At 41.4% G+C, this 22,486-nt stretch overlaps 1 protein-coding gene across 1 annotated transcript in view; it reads left to right on the top strand.

Moving 5' to 3' along the window:
- The window catches only part of plekhh3 (pleckstrin homology, MyTH4 and FERM domain containing H3), a 51,807-nt gene that overhangs the window by 15,723 nt on the left and 13,598 nt on the right, over positions 1–22,486 (top strand). The window contains exons 3-5 of the mRNA XM_077496088.1: positions 10,080–10,174; positions 17,495–17,677; positions 18,997–19,154. Of these exons, the coding sequence (XP_077352214.1) occupies positions 10,080–10,174; positions 17,495–17,677; positions 18,997–19,154 (436 nt within the window). The remainder of the gene's footprint in view (positions 1–10,079; positions 10,175–17,494; positions 17,678–18,996; positions 19,155–22,486) is intronic.

Genomic DNA, 22,486 nt, shown 5'->3' with positions numbered 1-22,486 from the left:
GTCTTTTTTTTTTTTTTTTTTTTTTTTTTTTTTAACATTTATTAATTTTGTATTGTTAGTGCCCTTTTCCACAAAAACAGCATGTGGGCTACAACTGCCTTTCCCCCACTTCTTCATTTCTAATTTAAATAAAATCGATTTTTGGATATTAATATCGATTCGATTAATAAATGAGAATCTCGATTCTTTTATGGCAGCACCTACCTCATTCACTTTGAACTCGGCAGGTGACAACACTGTGCATACATTTACTGCTACAAAATACTTTACTTCTTTCCTCCAAAGATGCCGTAGCATTAGTAAAAATGATCTGATCATAGGTCTGAGTCCACACAGAAGGGCATCTGGTCCAAACCTGGACCAGCGTCCATCTATTTAAGAGCTTGACTGGAAAGTTTCTCCATTGCATTGCATCGTCAGTCATGCTGTCCTCATTCTGCAGTAACTTCTCATGAGTGGAGCAAATTGTGGTACCAGAGGGGAAGTGGACACTTCTCTATTGCTCTCAGCGTTTGACCTTCAAAAAGTCAGGCTGTAATGACTGAAAGAGTCCACTGTGTATCTTATTTGTATATGGCCGTGCGCATTGAAAGGGTGTGAGACGACCCCCCTCTAATTGCCTGTCTGAGTGCCTGTCTGTCAGATATTTAACTGTCCCAAACAGTTTACACGTTAAGCACATATAGAATGTTTATATTCTACTTCCGTTTCACTATTTCCTTTGAACTCAAATGAAAACGCTCCACTGCTCTGTAACATTATTATTATTATTTGTGCTCATCTCATGCACGTAAACGCCACACAAACACACGCACGCGCGCTCTCACTCCCTCTCTCCTGCAGTCACACACTCAGACTTCCTGTCACACCACCCCTCCCTTCTCAAAACATGACTTTTTTTCCTTTCCTCCCCCACCTCTTCTCCCCTGCGTTGAGTCCAGTGATTTCTTGGCTGTGGTCTTGGGTAAACAGTGTATTTTTAGCAGGAAGGTCATATAGGCCCAGTCTTAATCACCACATTCCCATTTTTCCCACCAGCCTGCCTTCAACTGCAGACTGCCCCTCGGACTACTGGGGGGCTGGAAAGGCACAAGTGGTTTATTACGTAGACATTGTGTAATTATTTCAAGTGTATTTATTTTTTAACCTCCACCAGTGAGGTTATGTTTCCATTTTTTGCTTGTTAGGAAACAGGAATACACAGAACGCAATGAATATTTTTTTTTATATTATTATATCTAATCTAAATGCACTTTATTTGCATGTTGATTTTTTTTTACACAAAATAAATCATGCATGAAACCTTAAAAGTGCTTAATAATTCCGCATGCCCACTTTACAAAAATTTACCGTACTTTTAACATGAACGCTTTCTCCTGCACATAACACGTCTCGTCGCAATATTGAGGTCATTCAGGCCCGAGAGCAAGGACGCCATGGTTCCCTTTTTTACGGTTCAAATGTTAATTAGCGTCTCAGTGTTTTGATTAAATCTCAGCTTAAAATCAATTACTCATTGCTGCAGCAGACAGTCACATGCCAATCAACTCATTGTGCACTTGGTTAACTTTGAGTGTGTCCTTTTATGTTTGTATATTCTCGTTGGAACATGGAGAGTAACCAATATTTGCATGCATTGTTTGTAATGGATATTCTCCACTTGGGAAATATGCTCCAAACTTTAAGAGTACTTTTGTTGTATTTATGTCAAGAGTAGAGCTAATGTGTGACATATAAAAGGTGGCCTAATGTTACATGCAACAGCCGCTAACTGGCCACCACATTAGGAACAGAGTCAAGTGAGATCCAGTCCAAACGCTGTCCGAGAGGTACTCAATTAACAATTTGTTTATTGTGGTTGATTTTTGAGATTAAAACATCGCTGGCAGTGCCAACAAAAGGCTGAATTTTGCATTACCACTCAAATGTGAGTGCACGATCATGGTTTGGCAATTTCTTGCTGTGTTGTCTGATTATGCCATGCGCTCCCTCACGTTGTTCCTTCCTCTTTGGTCTGAAGTGTTACCCTTGTCATCACCTTCCTCTTTTCATCCCATCCGAAGCTTGGTTGCTGGGTCACTTTTTACATGGTATGATGAGGGTGTTTAATTTTAAGTATGAAAGTCATGTGAGACTGAGAAAGTAGGGCAACAACCCCCACCTCCATCACACGCGCACACAGTGGTAGTGGCACCATTCATAATGAATAGATGAGTATTGAGCGGAGCAGCTTATCTCTTCATGTTAATAGAATATTTTTCTTCCTCTTTTAAATGATCTTTCTTTTGTATTCACTTTACAACTTCCTCTGTCACATTGTGTGTCATTCTTGTGTGTGTTCCTCATGTTGAATTTGAAAATCATCTTTGTGGTGGTTTCTCTGACCTGAGCAAGCCACATTCAGACATAATGATGTGTCTCTGGAAACCAAGAAGTCAGAATTTTTCTTATAGGATGTCTCTGTGGGAGCTGACCTTTTTGTGCTGTGTTAAGTTATGTGATGAGCAAAGTCATCTGGATCATTAAAGTCCCTGTAAATACATGCCAAATGTCCGTCATTGTTGTGCATGATTGTGCACCCATTTTTTCCATTTGCGTGTTGGAGCAGCAGTGTCCCGGCGTTTTTTTGTAGTTTTCCTAGGCGGAGGCTGGAAATGTCTGATTTCCCAGTTTTTTGGAATGCTGGACATGAGGCTCCAGGTTGATTTAAGAGGCGGTCTCAAGATCTTCTAAAATTGCAAAGACAACCTTAGGAAGTGACTCTCTTTCTTCTGTCATAATTATTTATGTCCTCATTGATCTGAAATCATTTGTATATGGCAGAAAAGCAGCTGGAACCTTGTATACATAACAAGGGCTCCACTTTCACTTTGTGAAGCACAATTGTAGTCATTTGGTGCATTCCATTACCCTTTTTCGCAAAAATAAAAGCGATATTGTACTACAGTCTTCCCTCGCTATAATGCGGTTCACTTTTCGCGGTCTCGCTGTATCGCGGATTTTTTTTTAAGTGCAATTTTGCATATTTTTTTACAGTAATATACCCATTTTATAAAATTTATGAAGGTTTGAACATTGTCAATGTTTGAACAAGAGAGAAATGTGAGAACATGTAAATGCCTCAATGAGAAAAGTGTATAAATTGTGCGGTCGGGGATTTTAGAGCCTTAAAACATTTATAAGAGTTGTAAAACATAAAGCTAACTACTTAGCGGATTTCATTTATTGCGGGTGTTTTTTGGAACCTAACCCCAGCGGAAAACGAGGGAACACTGTATTTCGATAAAGTACAATTTTGAATTGTCGGTGTTTCCATTGAAGAGAGTTTCGCTTCTGAGGGTCAATTCTCAGAATGTCCCGTCTCGCGAGACCTCGCTGTTCTGTAGGAGGTGCTCATGATGTTTACGGTAGACGGACGCCCGGTGTAGTTATATTACTTTAAAATCAATCACCCCTCATCGGGAGGTTTCGGGCATTTAGTGTTAGTGTTGTTGTGTGTGTGTGCCGGCAGTCTGCAAGCAGTTCTGACACGAAACGAGTGCCCGCGTACTTCCTACTTCCTATAATCCTAAAATGTTGTTGTTCCCACGCAAAGGCTGGGTAAAAGGCGGGTTACAAATTTCTTAAAAGTTTCTGATGTTTTCTGGCGTCCCCCCTGCTAAATTAACCAGATATGGCAGGACAGGATTTCAAGCTCTCCTCTCCTTCAACTTCTCGAAGGAGGCTCGCTCGATTACACCTCTCTCTCTTTTGCGCTCATGACTTGCAGTAGCCAATACAAATCACTTCGGCATGTAAAACTAAAATACAAAACAAAAATGAATCATTATCAAAACAAATACTAATTTCAAGTTTAATAAAAAATACACATAAACATGTTAGTCCTTTCGTCCGTGACCGGGCGGGTGTCACATGACTACTAATGCGCAAAAAGTGTTTCCATTACACTTTTGCGAAATACTTCCTTTTCGATACGTCTCAAAACCCCCCTCATGAGACCGAAAAATCTTTTTTGCGTTATTTGAGTTTTTTCGCAAATCCGGTGTTTCCCTTACCAGCTTACTTTTGCGAAACATGCCTTTTGCGCAAAACTGAGGGTAATGGAAACGCACCTATTGACGCCTACTGACTGGCGGTCACCTTTTAGATTTGAGCTTGTTAACGCAAAGCATCTCTTTACGAAAAAGTAGATTGAGTGGGGCAGTCAGCTGGCCTTGCCCTATTGATGGGCGTTAAAATAAACACAGAAATGCGAGGATGCCTCTCAACCGAGGTTGTTAATAACCCTGCGTGGACGTAACAGAGACATGCGTGCACACTGGCAGAATTAGTCCATACAGTGACAGGGATTTAGATGGACATAAAACTCCTGTCCAGACAAGACCTGCTCTTCACGCTGGAGAGTTTATTTGCAGTGCCTTGGATTATGATGTGCTATATCTGCAACGGGTCTGCATTGAACAAGAGCTGAAAGAATAGCATGACAGCAGTATAATACAAGTGAGCTGTATGAGCTATTAGGAATTTGAAGAACCCAAATGTCTAAAAACACTTATTTGGACTTTGCTCTGAGCACTATCTGGATTTAAATGCAGCCGTCGTCCCAGCAGGAAAAGCACGCACAGTTTATTTTTAATGGCGGTTCATCTCGGTAATAATATTCTTGTAGTTCAAAAGGCAAACTTGGCTCTTGCGTTCTGCAGTTTTCTAGGAAAATGTGGCCACGTTCCATGCCTGCTAAGTTGGAATGATTCTATTGTTCAAGTCTCAGCGGGCCTTGAAAGTAGCGTGTCAGCGCCTGGAGGACAAAAAACACACAGTTTAAACCAGGTTTTGACCTTTTTTACAAGGTAACTGACCTTCATTGGCATCCATCATGACTGTTGTTGCCACTCATCGGTTAATGTCCCAAAACTCCTTTTGGCTTTGACTTCAAGGCCACAAAATGTATAAATTTTTAGAACAACAAACACAAAACCACACTAAAATTAAATGACAGAAAATAATCCCGCCAGGCACTCTCCAGTTGTTTGTGGCACTCTATATGCATCTACCATGAATGTTGTTTGATAACAGCATCAGGTTTCTCAACTCCCAGCAACTTAAAACAACTTTGAGTCAAGAGCTCGATTTTTTTTTTAGTACTCATGTCCATCATATTATATTTTAAGTGTTGATTTGATTGATTGATTGATTTTAATGAAGCCTGAACACAGCCATTAAGATTTTTGCATTGTACATAAAGAAGATTGAATAAGGGCACACATACAAACAAAATGAATTTTTAATGGCTGTATTTTGTTTTCAGTACAGTTTTATTCAATGCCAATTTGTCAATCCTTGTTTCAGTTTAAAATTGGTCTTCCATGAGATGAACTTATAGTTATCAATAAAGGAAATGTGACTGCCGGCCTCTGCATTTGAATCCATTCAACTTTCCACAGGCACACTCCAATTTATGTGCAACTTAAGTGAAAGCTGGCAAGCAATAATTTCAAAACCAGACATATTGTAAAGCTTAGGGGCCAATCTTCCCCCCAAGCCAACCTCCCACCCCTAACAGTAATTTGGAGCTTTTGGATGTGCACAGCTGTCCAGCAGCTACATCCACAAACCGTCCCCCACCCAACTCCCTCTTCATCCTCCATCCAGCACAGCACGCTGCCTCCCCCGCATTCCCAGAAGCCCCAGCAGAGGCTGTGACTGAGCAGACCCTGCACTGGGCCGCTTCCTGTGGAAAGCAGGAAGCCATTTGACACGGGGATTAAGACGGCACAGAGAACAGAGCAAACAGCAAGTCGTGACGAAGAGGAGCAGCTATAGCTACCCATTGCTTCATCTGTTTGTCTGCTTACGTTTCACGCTCTCACGGTCACAAATCAGTTCATAGACACTTTATATTACCCACATAGGGTCCTTGGTTTTATAAATTTTCAGAGGTAAAAACCTCAAGTCCAAAGTCAAATTTCAAGGTCACATTAAGATTATACATGTAAAATACCAAAAGCCTCAAGCCTTCAACATTTATCGATTTTTTTTTTTTTTTTTTTTTTTTTTATCTGATTGTCTTCAAACTTAGTGGACATTGATGGATGGTAGTCACCAAATTACTTCTTTTGATCGTTTCCTAATCATCAATAACCTTGCTCTGCAAGCTGAATTCTCACAGTATTTGTGAGTTCACAAACACCAGAGAATACATCTTGTACCGTTGATTTTCACCGATGGTTCAGACCGATCACAGAGAAACGTTGTATTTGGGGGTGGGATATGCAGCTGTGACGAAACCAGAAAGTGCAGACACGTGGGGAAAAAAAACTAACCTAACATAGACGAACAGATGCTGCAATTAATTCTCGCAGAATTACTCACCGTTTCCTTGTTGAATGTTGAACAGCGAAAAGCGCTTCATGCATTTTTAGCTGGTAAAGATCTTTATTTCTCCCCTATGACGAGAACGGAGACATTTTCATCCTTAGCTGTGATTGGTCAAAACAGACGTGCACAAGATGCCGCAGCGTCCAATCAGCTTAAAGCATTCTACAGAATGTCCCGCCTTTCCCGAGCAAATACCATGTATAAGACCCAGGTTGATATTCCATAGAGCTCCATTGAGTGAACCATAATTATCAATCTGGCTCTTGCCAGGTTAAATCATCAACAAATTAGATTACAAAAAAAACAACATAATTTTTACCAAATAGGATTGAGTCACAGGTTCAGCTCAAGGTAAAGGTCTTGTTGGGAGCTTTTCATATCAACAGCCTCGCAACACACTTAACTCATTCACTCCCAGCCATTTTCACTGAAGCAACCCCCTTCGCTCCTGGCTGTTTTACTGGATTTTGACTGATTTTGCAAGGCCCATAAACTACTGTGTTCCATTATAAAAACATGGAATCTACCAAAAGAAAGATTAGAGTCTCTTCTTTCATCAGGAAAAATGTATATTTCTATCTGCTTCCATTTTGCAGCAATTAGCATTAGAATATAGCTAAGTTTCATCATTATTCACAAATCTACTTACCCCGGGTTTTCACCGGTTGCGGTTGCGGTGCGGTTGCGGTGCGGTGCGGCGCCGCAAGCAATTAGATTCCATTCATTCGAATGGTGCAGTCTACACCGCTTGCGGGTGCGTTGCGTGTTGACTGCGGAAGGCCTGCGGCGTGCCGCAAGCCTTCCGCAAGGATAGCCTATTTTCTATTTTTGCCGGACGCCGCATGCGGTAGGCCTCCGGCAAATGGCAAGCTAGCACAAAACACATCGAGCGGGACAGGAAGACCGACGCAGTTTCAAAATAAATTTCCGGTTACCTTTCAGAATAAAACACTCGCCAGCTCGTATTTCGCAAGCTTATCAGCAAAACGTGACGTGGGCGTCGCCGGGCCATGTGCTCATTCACGGTTTAGACACCAGCGAACATGGACGCGGAGAGGTTTAATAAATTGGAGGTGGAAAACCACAAAATAATATATGACACGGCACATCCTTTTTATGAGGACTGTAATGTATTGTGAGTTTGATGTTCGCGATTGCTTGTTGTGCCCGTCTCGCTTGCCGTACTGAGCGGCAGCCGGACGCGGAAGACAGAAATAAAGAGTGGCGCTCGCCTTGAGCACGCACTGACCCGACTCTCGTTATTAATATACTTTACAAGGACAACCAAAAAAAAGATGCTGCATGGAATCTCATAGCAGAAGAAGCACAGACTTTCTGTATGTTTGTCGTTGTGAAATGCCACATGATCGCGCGCGCACGGTCCCGCGAGACACGTTGGGAAGTGGGCGGCGACGGAGCTGCCGGACCGCAGCTGTGCGGAGCCGGTGTGGATTGACAAAAAAATTGACCCGTCCGGAGCACGCAGTCAAGACGCATCGCACCGCAACCGCACCGCAACCGCAGTCAGTGAAAACCCGGGGTTAGATTTGTGGGGAAACGGCTTGTTTTCATCTTGGCCCTGGTTAATCTCTTATACTTTGCTGCCAGCTGCTGGCCATTTTTGTAATTACTACCATTTTTTTTTTTTACCCTTTCTGTGCAGTTGAGAGGCTGCATCAAAGCATTCTATATGCTCTAGCACAGTGGTTCTCAACCCCGGTCCTCGAGTACCCCTATCTAGCCTGTTTTCCATGTCTCCAACACAGATGTTTGAAACGATCAGCTAATCAGCAAGTGCTGAATGAAGCCTGATAACGATTCTCAGCTGTGTTGGCTGAAGGCGACATGGAAAACAGGCTGTATAGGGGTACTCGAAGACGAGGATTGACAAATTGGCTGTTAGAAGCAACTACTATTCAAACAACTCATCACCTGTGTGCGAATATGCATGGAATTAAAACTTATGCTTCCCTTAAAGGGATAGTTTGGCTTTTTTGACATGAATCTCTAGTTCATCCTCACCTCCAGTGTGTGCGATCAGCACTGACTTACCCCTGACAGCGTTCTGTGACACGAGTTCTGGTCCATTGTTGGACGAGAGGAAAATAGTCCACCAAGCTGGCTGGGGTCTCGGAAATAAAGCGTTTTTCTTCTAAAAACAATTTGTGTTCAAAAGAGTGATACATTTGCATCATTAAACTCCTTTTTTTTTTTTTTAAAGTCAGACGCCATTACCGCTGGGCACTACTTTTCTGTTTGTTCGTATTAATGCGCGGCGCCCCGCATGCAGCTGATAGACGCGCACTAATCTACAAGTTGTTTGTCTTTTCGAAGGGGGAAGGATCAAGTGTCTGCAGTGCGTCGATTAGCTGTCTACAGGGCGATGCGCAGTGATACGAACGAACAGAAAAGTAGTGCCTGGCGGTAATGGCGTCTGACTTTTGTCAGGAAAGAGTATTGTGATGCAAATGTATCACTCTTTTGAACACAAATTGTTTTTAGAAGAAAAGCGCTTTATTTCCGAGACCCCAGCCAGCTTGGTGGACTATTTTCCTCTCGTCCAACAATGGACCAGAACTCGTGTCACAGAACGCTGTCAGGGGTAAGTCAGTGCTGATCGCACACACTGGAGGTGAGGATGAAGTAGTGATTCATGTCAAAAAAGCCGAACTATCTCTTTAATGGTGCAATAGTTTACGGCCTAGTTTACTTTATCTGAAACCGTATTGACTTTGCCTAACATTACACTCAAGGCTAGATAGTTGTTAGCATGAGAGTCGGCCGACTGACTGGTATCCAGCTTAAGATCTATTTTATAAATCTGATTTACTGAAGTACACTGAACTAAAATGTAATAATTGAAAAGGGAGATATGTACTGTACACGTACAGTATGTAACATACATTTTCAAATGTTTCAAAGCAAGCATTAAAGCTTATATTCAAGTGTTCAGAAAAACGCATGGACAGGAAACGGTGAAATGAACCTTTTTCCCTCCCCCCTTTATTGTTGCAGCCAAACACTGCTCTGTAATTCGCCTTTTTTTTCTTGTTTACGTACTCCCTTTTCAAAGCCTTTGAAATACATTCAAGTGCCCCCCCCACACCAATATTTTGCCACTGAAAACTTGACACTGCAAAAATGAAAAAAAATGAATGAATTGTATTTCTTTCTCCAAATGTTAGTTTGTCTTCGCTTTACATTTCCCACAATTATGTTATTAATGTCACAAATGACAGCACAATGGGAAAAAAGGTGAGGAATAGATGAGTAGGGGAATAAAATGCAATGAGTGGAAAGGTCTTTCTGACCCTGTGATGCTGAGTCGTGAGCATAACAGAACCATTCCTCTATATCCACCAACAGATGTTTGATGTTTCGCGGTTTAGCTCCTCATGGCTGCGACCTCTTGAACCTTCCAAAAGCGATACGGCCCGGCTGGCTGGCGGGCTCAGTGTCGCCCTGTCACGTTTATTTTCAGTTGCTCTCTCCTGAGATGCCGACCGAGGTGATAAAAGCAAGGCAAGCTGTCCACAGTGGTGCAGTGGGGTACAACTTGAGGACATTACATATACATGAAACTTCTTCCTCCTTAAAAAAGCATCCAAGTCAGGGGTGCATGGTGGGGTGAGAGTTGGGGCTGTCGCTATAACTATGGGAGTGGTCACACGTATTTATTTACATTCTCCTCTCCAACGCAGAGTGGCCGTGCCAGACGCTGCTGACGAGATGAAGAGCCTTATGCTGGAGAAGAACAAGATGGCCTTGGAGGAAGAACCTGAAATTCTGGTCAAAGGTGAGTCAGACTCGTAAAATAAACACTGTTGTTGGCACTTGCCTCTTCCTGCTCGGATGCTGCTCACAATCAACTACTGTACTTCGTGTCGACATTGAGCGTTGGGCTTGACCAAATGTATACAACTTAACAAGCATATATAATTTTTTTTTGTTTAGATGGTATAATTAAGGAGTCACTGTTATAAAATGATCTTTTTGTCTGTTAATTGACAGTAACTGCCTTTAATTAAATGTATTTATATAGCAACAAAGGACATGGCACATATGGAGCAACTTTAGGAGCCTCCTTATACAAGGCCAATAGAACCTGACATGGCCACAATGTAAACTTAAACAGAACTAAAACTGTGTGTGGCGGCCATCTGCCTCAATCTATGGTCATGCTACTCACTCGTAATATAGATAAGAATGGGAGTAAATAGGTACGATTTTAACTTTTTGTTATGTATTGTATGGGTGTGTGTGTGTGTGGGGGTGTGTGTGTGTGTGTGTGTGTGTGTGTGTGTGTGTGTGTATGTATGTAAATAAATATATATATATATATATATATATATATATATATATATATATATATATATATATATATATATATATTAGGGGTGTGAATTGCCTAGTACCTGACGATTCGATTCGTATCACGATTCACAGGTCACGATTCGATTCGATGCCGATTAATCCCGATACGAATGGTCACGATTCGATACCGATTAATCCCGATACGAATTTATAAGTCGATTGTTGCGATTTTTTTCCATTCAAATTTAGAAAATACTATCAGTAAATTTGTACATGTACACTGTAAGATTTGTATGAATATATTTATCTAAAACTTGAGGCTTATAACCGTGAGCCACTGTACACAAACAGTTTGCAATCTGTTTCACATTTGAACAGCATTAAAATAAAAATATTAAGGCTTAATGTGCCGTTCATATAACATTCTTCCATGCTCAAGGTGTGAATCCTAAAAAAAAAAAAAAAAAAAAAAAAACATCGATTCTGCCGATTATTGAATCGATTCGAGAATCGCGCGATGTAGTATCGCGATATATCGCCGAATCGATTTTTTTTTAACACCCCTAATATATATATATATATATATATATATATATATATATATATATATAGATTAGCAGGTGCAAACGTGAAGACTGTTGTAAACAGGAGCACACGGAAAAGATGAGGCTTGGCCACGCCCAACTCATTTTGTAGTCAAAAACACACGGAAGGCTGTCGAGCCTTGGCCACGCCCACCAAAATCCGCTCGTTTGATGCTAGGCTAACAGTAGACCTTCCTAGTAGAGACTGCAACTCTACAACAAGGTACAATCTCGTGAACATTTCTTTTGATACAGTATCAGGGCGTCCAGAGGATGGTTAGTGTCATTGCTGCAAAGCTCATATCAGGTGATCTTTAACATTTGTATTTGGCGTAATTCTGCACGCTACTGGGTGCTATTCTAGTACGTAATTTTGATGGATTAAACTAATCAAACATACAAACCAAATCAGAACAAATTAACTGAATCAGTTTTGTCTTGATGCCTGGCTGAGCAGTTCAGGTCCAAACAGATCCTATCCTTGTTTAACAAGCACCGTCGCAACTTCCTGCTGCGCTGTCACCGGGCAGCCAGCCCATGCAGCTGCGGGCCTCATGTGTTCTGTGCCTGCTTGCGTGGGCCCAGGGAAAGGATGGCCGCTGACGTAGATGTCACACACACCGTCTTGCCTTGCCCATGTTGTGCTTTTGAGGAATGAGATCACCGGATATTTTTGGTTATTTTTTATTTTTTTGCCCCATTCCCAGCCAACCCTTGGATAACTTGAATCCTGTTTGGTGCAATGGTGACTGTCATGTTGCCTCGTTGTGACAGTTACTATGCGACGGTATTATAATCAAATGCAGCTCTAAACGTTATAACCCTAAATACGTACCACACTCTTAAAGGAATACAAGACTTATGAAAAAGTAACCACCTGTTCTGTGAAATGGTTAATTTCAACTCTTCCTGAGAAAAAAAATATGTTGTTCCTTAGTGTTGCTTTAAGGCAAGCTCATGCCAATATCTACTCGTACTGTACATTTTTATTCATCTGTTTGCTGCTCAAAAAAATATTGGAAAAGTACCCACGACGGCCTTTTCTATATATGTAAACATTGACCCCCACCATCTTAAATAGGCCATAACGACAGAAAGAGAATGCTTTATTTTATTGTAGGGCTGGGCGATATGGCAAAAAATATATATATATATATTTTTTCTTTAGTCATTCCGGATAATTACGATCTTATTCCATTTTAATCTCATAAACCTAACAAGAATTTATTTAAAGGTTTAATTTATTCAAAAATAATTCCTGTGCAAAATGTTCAGACAACAATAATGTATACTGATTCTAAATCAGTTTTAACATAAACATAACTTTCATAGTTTGTGCTTAAATGCCACAATTAAGTAGTTGGTTTAAGTAGTTGGTAGCTATTGTAAACATGTCTTGTAAATCACCCATCCAACATTCTGCCACTTGTTTAAAATAGGATGTTCGGCGGCTGATTAATCAAAAGGCTACAACAAACCCAAATCCATGATGTATTTTCATGTACCTGTACTCGCAGTACAAACACCATAACAAGGGTAACAACAATGCTTTAATATGGTGAGGTCACTAATGGTAATGCTTATGAATAAAACGAGCAACACAAAAACTGGGGTATTTTGTAGATGTAACAATAATGTGAACTAAGCCCCATTTTTATGGAACTATATGAGCAGCGCTCTCCTTAAATGCGCTAACATAACAAGGCACCACAGAAGTCCATGAGTAACTCACTCACCATAACGCTCACTCAGAGCTGCTTGCCACATAGCGGTTCATCATGCATGGAAATCACCTGTAGCTGTAAGTCAATGTATGTTACTTTTTCTTCTTGGTCATAGGCTCCTGTGTAGTCTCATCACAGGGCTTTTTCTACATTGCAAAGAAACATTCCAAAATTTGTCTGTTTTTTACTCATTTTGCTAACTTGTCGATTAGCATCAGCGCTATGCCACTGAGATAATTAGCATCTTGACATGCCTCAAGAGTCCGTCGTAAACAGAGAGAATCCGGTCACTTTTCAAAATAAAACATTTTAAAGCCTCGGCTATTCAATTAACCGGAAGTACAGTAAGTTATTTTTATTTTTATTTTATTTTTTATTTTTATTTTTATTTTTTTTAAATTAACTGTGCAGCCCGGTCCAAAGTGGCCCTTTTCCCAATTTCGGTCAGAACATTTGGAACAACAAGCATGAAGATGTCCTGAGAAGTCAAATGAGAAATAATACTCTGTTCAAGAGAAACACATGGCATATCCTTTCCATCAGGAGTAGAAAGTACAGGAACATTTTGTGGTCTGGTCTTTGATCTGTTAAAACAAACAAATAAACAAACCAACCCACAAAACACATGCTTAGTTTTGTGTTTCAAAACAAATTTCAGCTCATTCTGCTCATAGCAGCTTGTGCAAGAGGTACAGCATAGCAATAAACAATAGTGTCATCTAGTAGGGGTGTAACAGAAGTCACAGTTTGGTACATACCTCGCTTTTGGGGTCATGGGTTTGGTATAACAGGTAAAATCAACAAAAAATCCATAAAGCAGAATTATCGCTTTTCTTTTCAGTTGTTTTTAGCATACAGTAGCGCAAGTAACAGTTTGTTCAACATAGTGTCATTTGGAATATTTAGAACTACTTGAGACAATTTGATATAAGTTTCATATTGCCACTTAAAAGTACTCAAGCTTTATTCTGTTTTTAATTTTTTCTTGAATAATAAGATTGTTACATTGCAGGCACTTTTAATAAATATCTGAAGCCTGAGTCCTCAACTACTGCATGTGGGCAAGTGTATATGCTAATAGTTTCAGTAGCCTATTATCTTGGCCCTGTCATCTTTCAAATGTAGACACTTCTTAAAAAGTTAAGCTGTGGGGATAAATTGTTGGACTCTTGCGCATTAGAATGAAGGAATGTTTGACGTGTCCAACTGTCCATGGACATACCGCACTGTCGAAGAACGCCGACTATCATCTTCCAATCCACCACTTCCAGGCCAACGCTGTTGTATTCCATACAAAACCCTACATTTTCCCCACACATCGGTTTTAAATGAAGATGGTGGGTCTTCAATCTCCTCTCTTTCATCTAAAGTCACCATGATGCCATTTTTTCCTTCATATTTTCAATTACTGCTGGTTGGCAAACTGATTTAAGTACACTACCACCACCTAATTTCGAGTGCAGGATACTGCAATGAAGTTGCATATTCGTCGCATGAGTGTATGCAACAAATCGTGATGTTTGAACCGAAATGGTAAAACCATTACACCACTATCATTTGTTGTCATGGAGTCTTGCATTTGACACATTTTGACAGAGATTATTCAAATAAATGGTATATAAAAGAGGACTTAACACGGAACCCTGTGGCACACCCTTGTGAACAGATATATCTGAGCATACATCATCATACTGTGTAGAATGCAATGCAACCGACTGCTTCTGACAGCCCAGAGCTCAGAATTCCAAGTTTTAATACTTAGTAAAAGTAAACATTTCTGCATTCTTTTGCCGTTTTTATCAATGATCTGGATATTGGTGGCGGAATTAAGTGTAAGGCAGGTGATGGTACTTTGGATCACATTCCAATTGTACAGTAACAATACAAGACTGGAAGAGGGCCGGTGAAATACAGTGCAGTTGTAAACTAACATATTTCACGAGGACAGTGCTGCTCAATAATTACAAATGGCACATAGCGAGTAAAAATTGATGCACAGAGAAGGCTGGTGTGCTCATGTTTTGTTCGAGGGGGAAGGGGTTTTGGGGCTGGTTGAAAGGTCACAAATGAAACATATTAAGGGTGAGCCGTGGCCCCCAGGAGGAGGCATTAGCAGGTCTTAGATGGGATCCAGATGGGGGGAGCGTGGAGCGAGTTTACGGGGTCCTTGAAAGCTTTCCTCCTCCCCCTCCCCATGCTGCTCATCTGTTTTGTGAGTGACAGCAAGCTGAAGTGCGACATGCTATGTCTGACAGAGGCGTCGACGTGTTTTAGGCGTGCGCTTCTCCCCGTGTCTCGCACCCGCTCAGCTTGTCTGCATTCCTCATATGCAGCGAACTCAGCCCCTTTTAGTTTAATGCTGTGGCATTAAGTAACTCCAAGAAGGACTATTTTTGTTGTCTTACAATGACCCTCCATAAAGATCATATTGGGAAATTCTTAAAGAGGAAACAGCCTTAGAACACTCTTTTGCCTCACTACATGTGCTTGATTTTCATTTTGACCCAGCCATGTCACACTATGCTTCCTGGGAAAATTACGTAGGGTGAAATTGAACAGAGGTGGGACTGCACGGAAACGCATAAAGCAGAATTCATGGGAGTAAACAGGCTGACAGGTGGCACGCAGCTCACTAACCGCAGAGGAAGCCGTGATGCTGCAATGGCGTCATTGCCAGATTCACGGACTAATTGACACTTTGAAGGCATGCTCGAACGTGTGCACATGGCTTTTGGTCAGAATAGGCCCGCTGCCAATGAATGTCATAGACGTTTCAACTTTTAATTCACATGTACAGTAAGTAACTAACTAAGTAACATAGTTTAACTGAAAATGGTACAAATGTTTACATTTATTTACAATATTTCCACAAATAATAGCCATGAGCCTTTATTAACTCCATTGCAGTTGGCACAGGGTGTATCAACTGGATTTTCAATGGTTTTAAATGGGATATATTTTGTTACTAGTGGAAAAATTTTATTCCTTGCGTAGCTTTGCCATCGTGGGCAAAGACGAACAAATACTGTATGACAAATGACAATTCTAGAAAATTAATATCCTCTGGCAGATCCGGCCCACATAGCCATACTGTCTTGGAAATTAAAAAAAAACTGAATGGTTCAAAATTCTTCTGCTTGACATTTTGTCACTTTTTTGTCACATTGTTCCTTCACCAACAACACTTGCACTCTCCTTTTTCCTTTCTCTCACGCCACAGCTGTAATTATGCAGGCTGCATGGCAGGCTTTAATGCCTCTGCCATTATCTGGCTATATTTGTATCCCCCTAGCATTTAATCCAACAAGTCTGTCGCGTACAGAAACCTTGTAGACAATTACAGACCTCTGGGGTTAACCTAAGTGAAACATACTGTGCAGCGGCATTTATGTAGCTACATGACAAGCCTACCTGCTGTCTGGAACGTTTGAGGTGCGGAGGCAGAGCTTTTCTTGGAAGTTCTCTGATAACCTGGCTGCCAAAATGTGTTGTAAAGTCAAATAAGAACAATGTTTTGGTCTTTGCCCTAAGTAAATGGCTGGCCATCAGCATGCAGCAGAGCACAGACCTCCACCAAGGCTGAACAATAATAATTTGAGAAAAGCAATATTGAGATTCATGTGTTACATTGTGAATTATTCACATTGTTTCCAGATTTACGGTATGTTATTTTCCACACTATTCACATTATTTGCTTATTTTGCATGCTGATATAAGTAAAAATCCTGGATTACATGTCATTAGAGATCATCAAGTGTTCAGGAAGTCATCAAGTTTCATTTGGTCTAAAACACATTACATTATCTATTTGGGACAAATAATGTGTCTTTGTTCATGGAGCTATACTAGTGATGTGTATGTGAGAGGCGTAGCAAGCACTGCCAATAATATTTGATCTATTCTCTTAAAATAAACACAGGTTACGATAAAATTCTTATCGCTCACTTTCTGGACTCTGGTTATCAGGAAGTATTAGCTTGCTAGCATTGTTTCCGTTATCATTAGAAAAAGTATGTAAGCAGAGTGAAACAGTAAAATCCGTATCGACTGTCTGTCGCTCAGCACTTTCTCCACTCAGGTTGCAATCTTGCTAAATATTAGCATGAAAGCTGTTGGCATGTTTGCATATGTGCTACCCTCGTTAACAATGGTACCTGATTATAGAGGGCACAAAGTTGGATCCTTGTCAATCTGTGTTTTTGTGATAGCACTTCAACTGTTAGCATTTTAGCAGCAGGCTTAAGCCAAATGCGCAACAAATTCTTCACAGTAGCAGGTTTCGTCCGAGAATTAAAATTTCCGTGTGTGCGCTGTTAATTTTTTATTTATTTTATTTATTTATTTTTTGTGTTCAAAGTAATTATTTTTTTTTTATAACATACCTTAACTTACATTATATTCAATATCAACAATTATGGATGCCAGAGAGTGGTACATTGGCCATCTAGGAACATGTATTACTAGTTTCATTTATGCTTTTTTGTTTTGGGGAAGGTTGGCTGCTGCGTGAAGTGCGAAGCAACTGGATCAAGTGGCGACGCTTCTGGTTTGTGCTGAACCAGAACTCGCTGGATAACTACAGTGGCCCGGAAAAGGGAGCCCGCCGACTGGAAACACTGGTGCTCACCAGCCTCTGCTCAGTCATTTGGCCAGACAAGCAGACCTACAAGGAGACGGGTGAGCTTTCACATACATACACACGAACACGCACACGCACACGCGCACGTGCGCACACACACACACAGAGCAAGGCTGACACATGGCTGACTCACGCTTGATGTCTCAGTCGTCCTGTAATGTCTGCAGTGTTCATAACCGTTTCGTGATTTGGACTTTTTCAGAGATTCCAAGTCAGATGTTTTGCATGTTTTCTGCTGTATGTGATGTCTTGCGGTTCCCTTTGTGATACCACATGCACTGTAATTGTGAGTATATTTGGGAAGCCCCGGCACGACTCAGTCCAAAATGTGGTCGAAAGTTTGTTTAGAAACTTCTCAGCGATCAGTCAGGCATCTCGGTTCCTTCTCTGAATTAAACTAAGCATTTAGAGTATACCAGGAAGCTGGTCTGGATGAGATGATTGTCAATATTTTTGGATTTTACTACTCTGCATCCTGGTCCAGAAGCAAATATTTTGGAATACCTCTGTGCATTATGGGGAATTTTTTTGGCAGGAGTGTGGCTTCGCTCTTGACTTTGTAATGACTTCCATTTAGCGGCTATAAAACATTTTGTTCCGTATTCTCAAATCGAAAATGTGTACTTCCTCCATGCGTTTTCTGCTTCTTCATATTTTAGGTCTGGTTAAGGCTCCCTCATTAATTAGGCTTTCATTCACTCTTAGGGAATCTTTCTTGTGAATATTTAAGGCTAGAGTTAGGGGGCTAAAGCATTCTAGTGGGCGATTGCTGATTGGTCATTGCTGATTTTATTACAATAATAGCCTTTTATGTGAGAAAATACAAACCTGACTGTCGAACCATGACCCCAAATAGGTTCAGAGGAATCAAATTTGGGTTCACAATTGAGTTTCCAATAATAAATTGGGCTGGAGTAAAAAATACATCTATATTTCCTTTTTGGGTTGTGTCCAGCAGGTTTTCTGTAATCTTAGTACACAGCTCCCCTGACAACAACCCTGCAACTGTTCCACGAGGCTAACTTCCTGCAATGGGATCGCACAAGTGCCTTTTTGGCATCCTTTAAGCAAATCTGTAAAATGTTAGTAGCACCAAGTTGTTAGACATCGATTTTGGTTTTAGGAGATCAAGACAGGTGGACACGGTGCCAAGTCACGTAGCAGAAAAGTGTGATATAAGAGCCGTGCAGCTCAGGCAGGCCGGAGTTGCTCATACAAGAAGCTCTGGTTTTCAACAAAGGGGACTTCGGAGCATTTGTGACCTAGTTCCGCTGTTTGATTTGGCCATGTCCAATTCCAAGAGTGTGGTGATTGATCATCAGTGATATAATGTGATGTTTCCGTGCTTTTCTTCAAGGCTACTGGAGCATCACAGTGTATGGGCGCAAACACTGCTACAGGCTGTACACCAAACACTTCAACGAGGCCGTGCATTGGGCCTGCGCCATCCAGAAAATCATCGACACCAAAGCGCCCGTCGAGACGCCCACGCAACGCCTGATCCAGGACATAGAGGTAAGGTCAAATACACTTGCACCACCGAACACAAACAGCCAGCGGGCTACAGGTTATTACCCCCCAGCTCGGTCGCTATGGAAACCACACAAAGGGCCAGAAGTCCAAAGTTTACTTTCTCTCCTGGATGATGTCATCTGGAGCTCAAACCCCGAAGCAGAAAGTGGAGATAAAAGTTATTGTTTGAGGCTGAGTCACTATGCGTGAACAAACAAGGCTGAAGTGGGCTGATGAGGGTTATTTTTAGAAGCGGGGTTGCTAGAGAGAACAGCTCACTGGAATCTCAAGGAGCAGGCAGTCGCCTCCTCCCGGGCCAGTCCACGAAGGCAGTGGTTTCAGCGAGGTCCGATAAGCGGTCTACTCGGCTTTGGCCTCATGTCTGCGTAATCTAACAGCGAGAATGTCTAATCTTAAAGTGCTTAATCTTTTTCCGGCGGCTTGACCAGGAGGGGCCGAGCCGTGCGGGAGGGGGCAGCGTTGAGGACTTTTAACAGTCCAACCTTCCTCGCTGGCTAAGTAATGGCTAGCAGTGTTCACCAATACACCTGCGATTGTCCTTTGGCAAAGAAAGCTGCACCCACATTTCCATCGCAACCACCATGAAATGGTCTTGACACTTTGACACCATTCTCCAACCACATTAGACGACATGGGTAAAGGGGACTGATTTTCTCCTATGAGTTAGTCAAAATCGATCCCATGGAATTAATCCGCTTCAAAATAAAAGGGCTGACTTCGTCTTCAGTTACATGCAAGATTCCTTGAGACTTATCCAGGCATCCTGCTATGATAAACATGTACACAACATTGCTTGCCAATTGGTCAAACTTGTCTGGGTCTTTTCCAATGTTCTAGAGGGTAATACTGAGTTAGTTCTGGGGTTCATGTTTGGGGGATTTTCACCAGGATGCACATGCTTGCAAATTAATAATAACAAAACAAAACTCACTGCAAAATTTTGAGGAAACTGGACTCTTCTTGATTGTCGACTGGTTGTTATGCAAAAAGTGTTTTTTCCAGTCACAATTGACAATGACAATGATAACAACAATCCTTACGTGACCAGCTCCAGTTATTAAAAAAAAAAATAGTGAATTTGACTTTAATATTTAAATAAATGAGTCACGACGTAATTACCATGGGAAAATATGTGTCCCACAGCGTGAGACTGGTCGAGAACCCCTGCATTACACCCGCTATGACCCACTTTTGAATTGCTCCTTACAATTCCATCAGTCGTTTCACTTTTGGACACTCTGGAAATTGGCAACAGATGCCGTTTTTCTTATCTTTTATTTATCTTTTAAAACATCTCCCAATATCAACAATATGAGGCAGATCTTATTTAACCATCTTTAGGGAAATTGTATTTTTTTTTGCCCCCCAAACCTGAATGGAGTTTAGTTTAATTGTTTGTTTGTTTGCTAGCTAGACAGATTAGACTAAAACTATCTGCAGATCTGGGTATTCATCAACATTGTCAGAGTGTGTGTATTTTTGGACATTTTCCTCTGTGAATAATGCATGAATACTCGTGACAGACATTGAGCATATTGCAGGAATTGGCCATTCGGTTCGTTCAGTGCTTCTTTCTGTTCAATAATATTATGTCAGAGAACATGAAATGCTATAATACATTTAATTAAAAAATTATTAAAACAATTCCTAGGTGTATTAATAAAATACCTGTGATATGGTTACACCCGCATCATTTGCACAGCTTTTGTTAGCATGACGACTGAGTGTGATGCTACGGGCACGTAATGAGGTGACTGGCTTCTTCTAGCCCAGAGTGTGGTTGGGGAAAAAAGTGCCCATTAAGACAATACAACAATGGGGTATATTCACTAAGAATGCGCTGCGTCCAGTAATAGAGCAAAATATTGGCCCACAACTGCACCCGCATTCTGCACCCAGTTACCCACTTATTCACTAAGGATATTGTTCTAATCATATACTGGCGCAAACACGCCCACAAAACTGGCAGCTTGGAGCAAATTTGCACCTGATTTATCACACATGGCAATGGATTTGCACCAAGAACATGGTTGTTATAGTAACAGTTGCGAGAAATATGACATTATCAGAAAGGATCTCTCTTATATAACGTGCTGGTCAGTGTGTGATTGACGTTTTGGTCCCTCTCGCTAATGGTCACTGCTGCGAAACCAAAAGGACGACGATGTATGTATGTCACATTGTGCGACAAGACGAACAAAAATTCTGATATGCTAGACTTTCGTCATGATGGTCGTGAACTATCCTGGACAACAGGCTACCAATCGTTGAACGTATCACACTACACGGGCAACACTAGATCAAGATAACTCAAAATCGGGCTCCAGGTGGAGGAGTGGAACCGTCACTTGCCTTCGATGCCGGTTGGCGTGGGTTCACCTCTCCGCCTGGGAGACCATGTGTGGCTTACATGATGTGAGTGAGTGAGTGAGAGTGATTTAAAAAAAAAAAAAGACAACTCAAAATTGATGACATACCCCGTTTGTCGGGCCAAAATCGGGCTATTTTCTTGTAGTCTGACCAAGGCATGTTGACACTTTATCTTGGTTCTGAGGTGTTCTTTGTGCGAGAGGGTTTCATAACATAACGCGATCGATGCTTTTACACTCCAGCGCTGTTTAGTTTGTGGGTGGTCTTATGTAAATTAGCCCCACTTACATCACAGTCAAACAAACAACAAGACATGTTAATGAGAAGTATGCAGCTCACAAAAGACTGCGTAATTTCACACTTGATGACCCGGCCGGTGCTCCAGAGACCCAAATGTTTGTATACAAGCAACTACAACATCAGTTTTCCAAATATTTCCCCCTCTATTGAAGAAAAAGCGAGAGCTGCATAAATTGTCTACCATTCTCTACTGTAAACACGCCTGTACAGTGTCTTTTGTTTGCTCTGAGCTAACAAGCCTAGTGTGGTTTGGATAATGAGGCTTAATGGTGAACATGTTTATGGGACAAGCAAACATGTCATGGCTCCTCTGACACCAGCAAAGCTATTGTCGAGGTAGAATAGAACTGGAATCTTTAGTGAAGTTGTGCAATTATCATGTTCAAAGCGTCCATGTCTCATTCCTGCCCTTCAAACAGACTAGGCTGTCACTGGCGTACACGGAACACCGCGGAGGAATGTGTCAACTCGGCCCCGCTGAGTAAGCTTGTCTGGAAGCTCGCCATAGAGAAGGTGGAGAGGCTGGGGAAAAGTTGAGAGTGGCGATGGCGGCGTTACTAATAAGCAACAGGTGGCGCAGGGCCGTATAGCGTGCAAGCCATCTGTTGCCTCTGGAAGGCGTCCGGGCATGCGGGCCACGGAGG

Source organism: Festucalex cinctus, chromosome 1 (assembly GCF_051991245.1).
Source record: "Festucalex cinctus isolate MCC-2025b chromosome 1, RoL_Fcin_1.0, whole genome shotgun sequence".
Taxonomy (NCBI): domain Eukaryota; kingdom Metazoa; phylum Chordata; class Actinopteri; order Syngnathiformes; family Syngnathidae; genus Festucalex; species Festucalex cinctus.
Note: the sequence above shows the minus strand (reverse complement) of the source record. Positions and strands in the feature narration are given on the sequence as shown.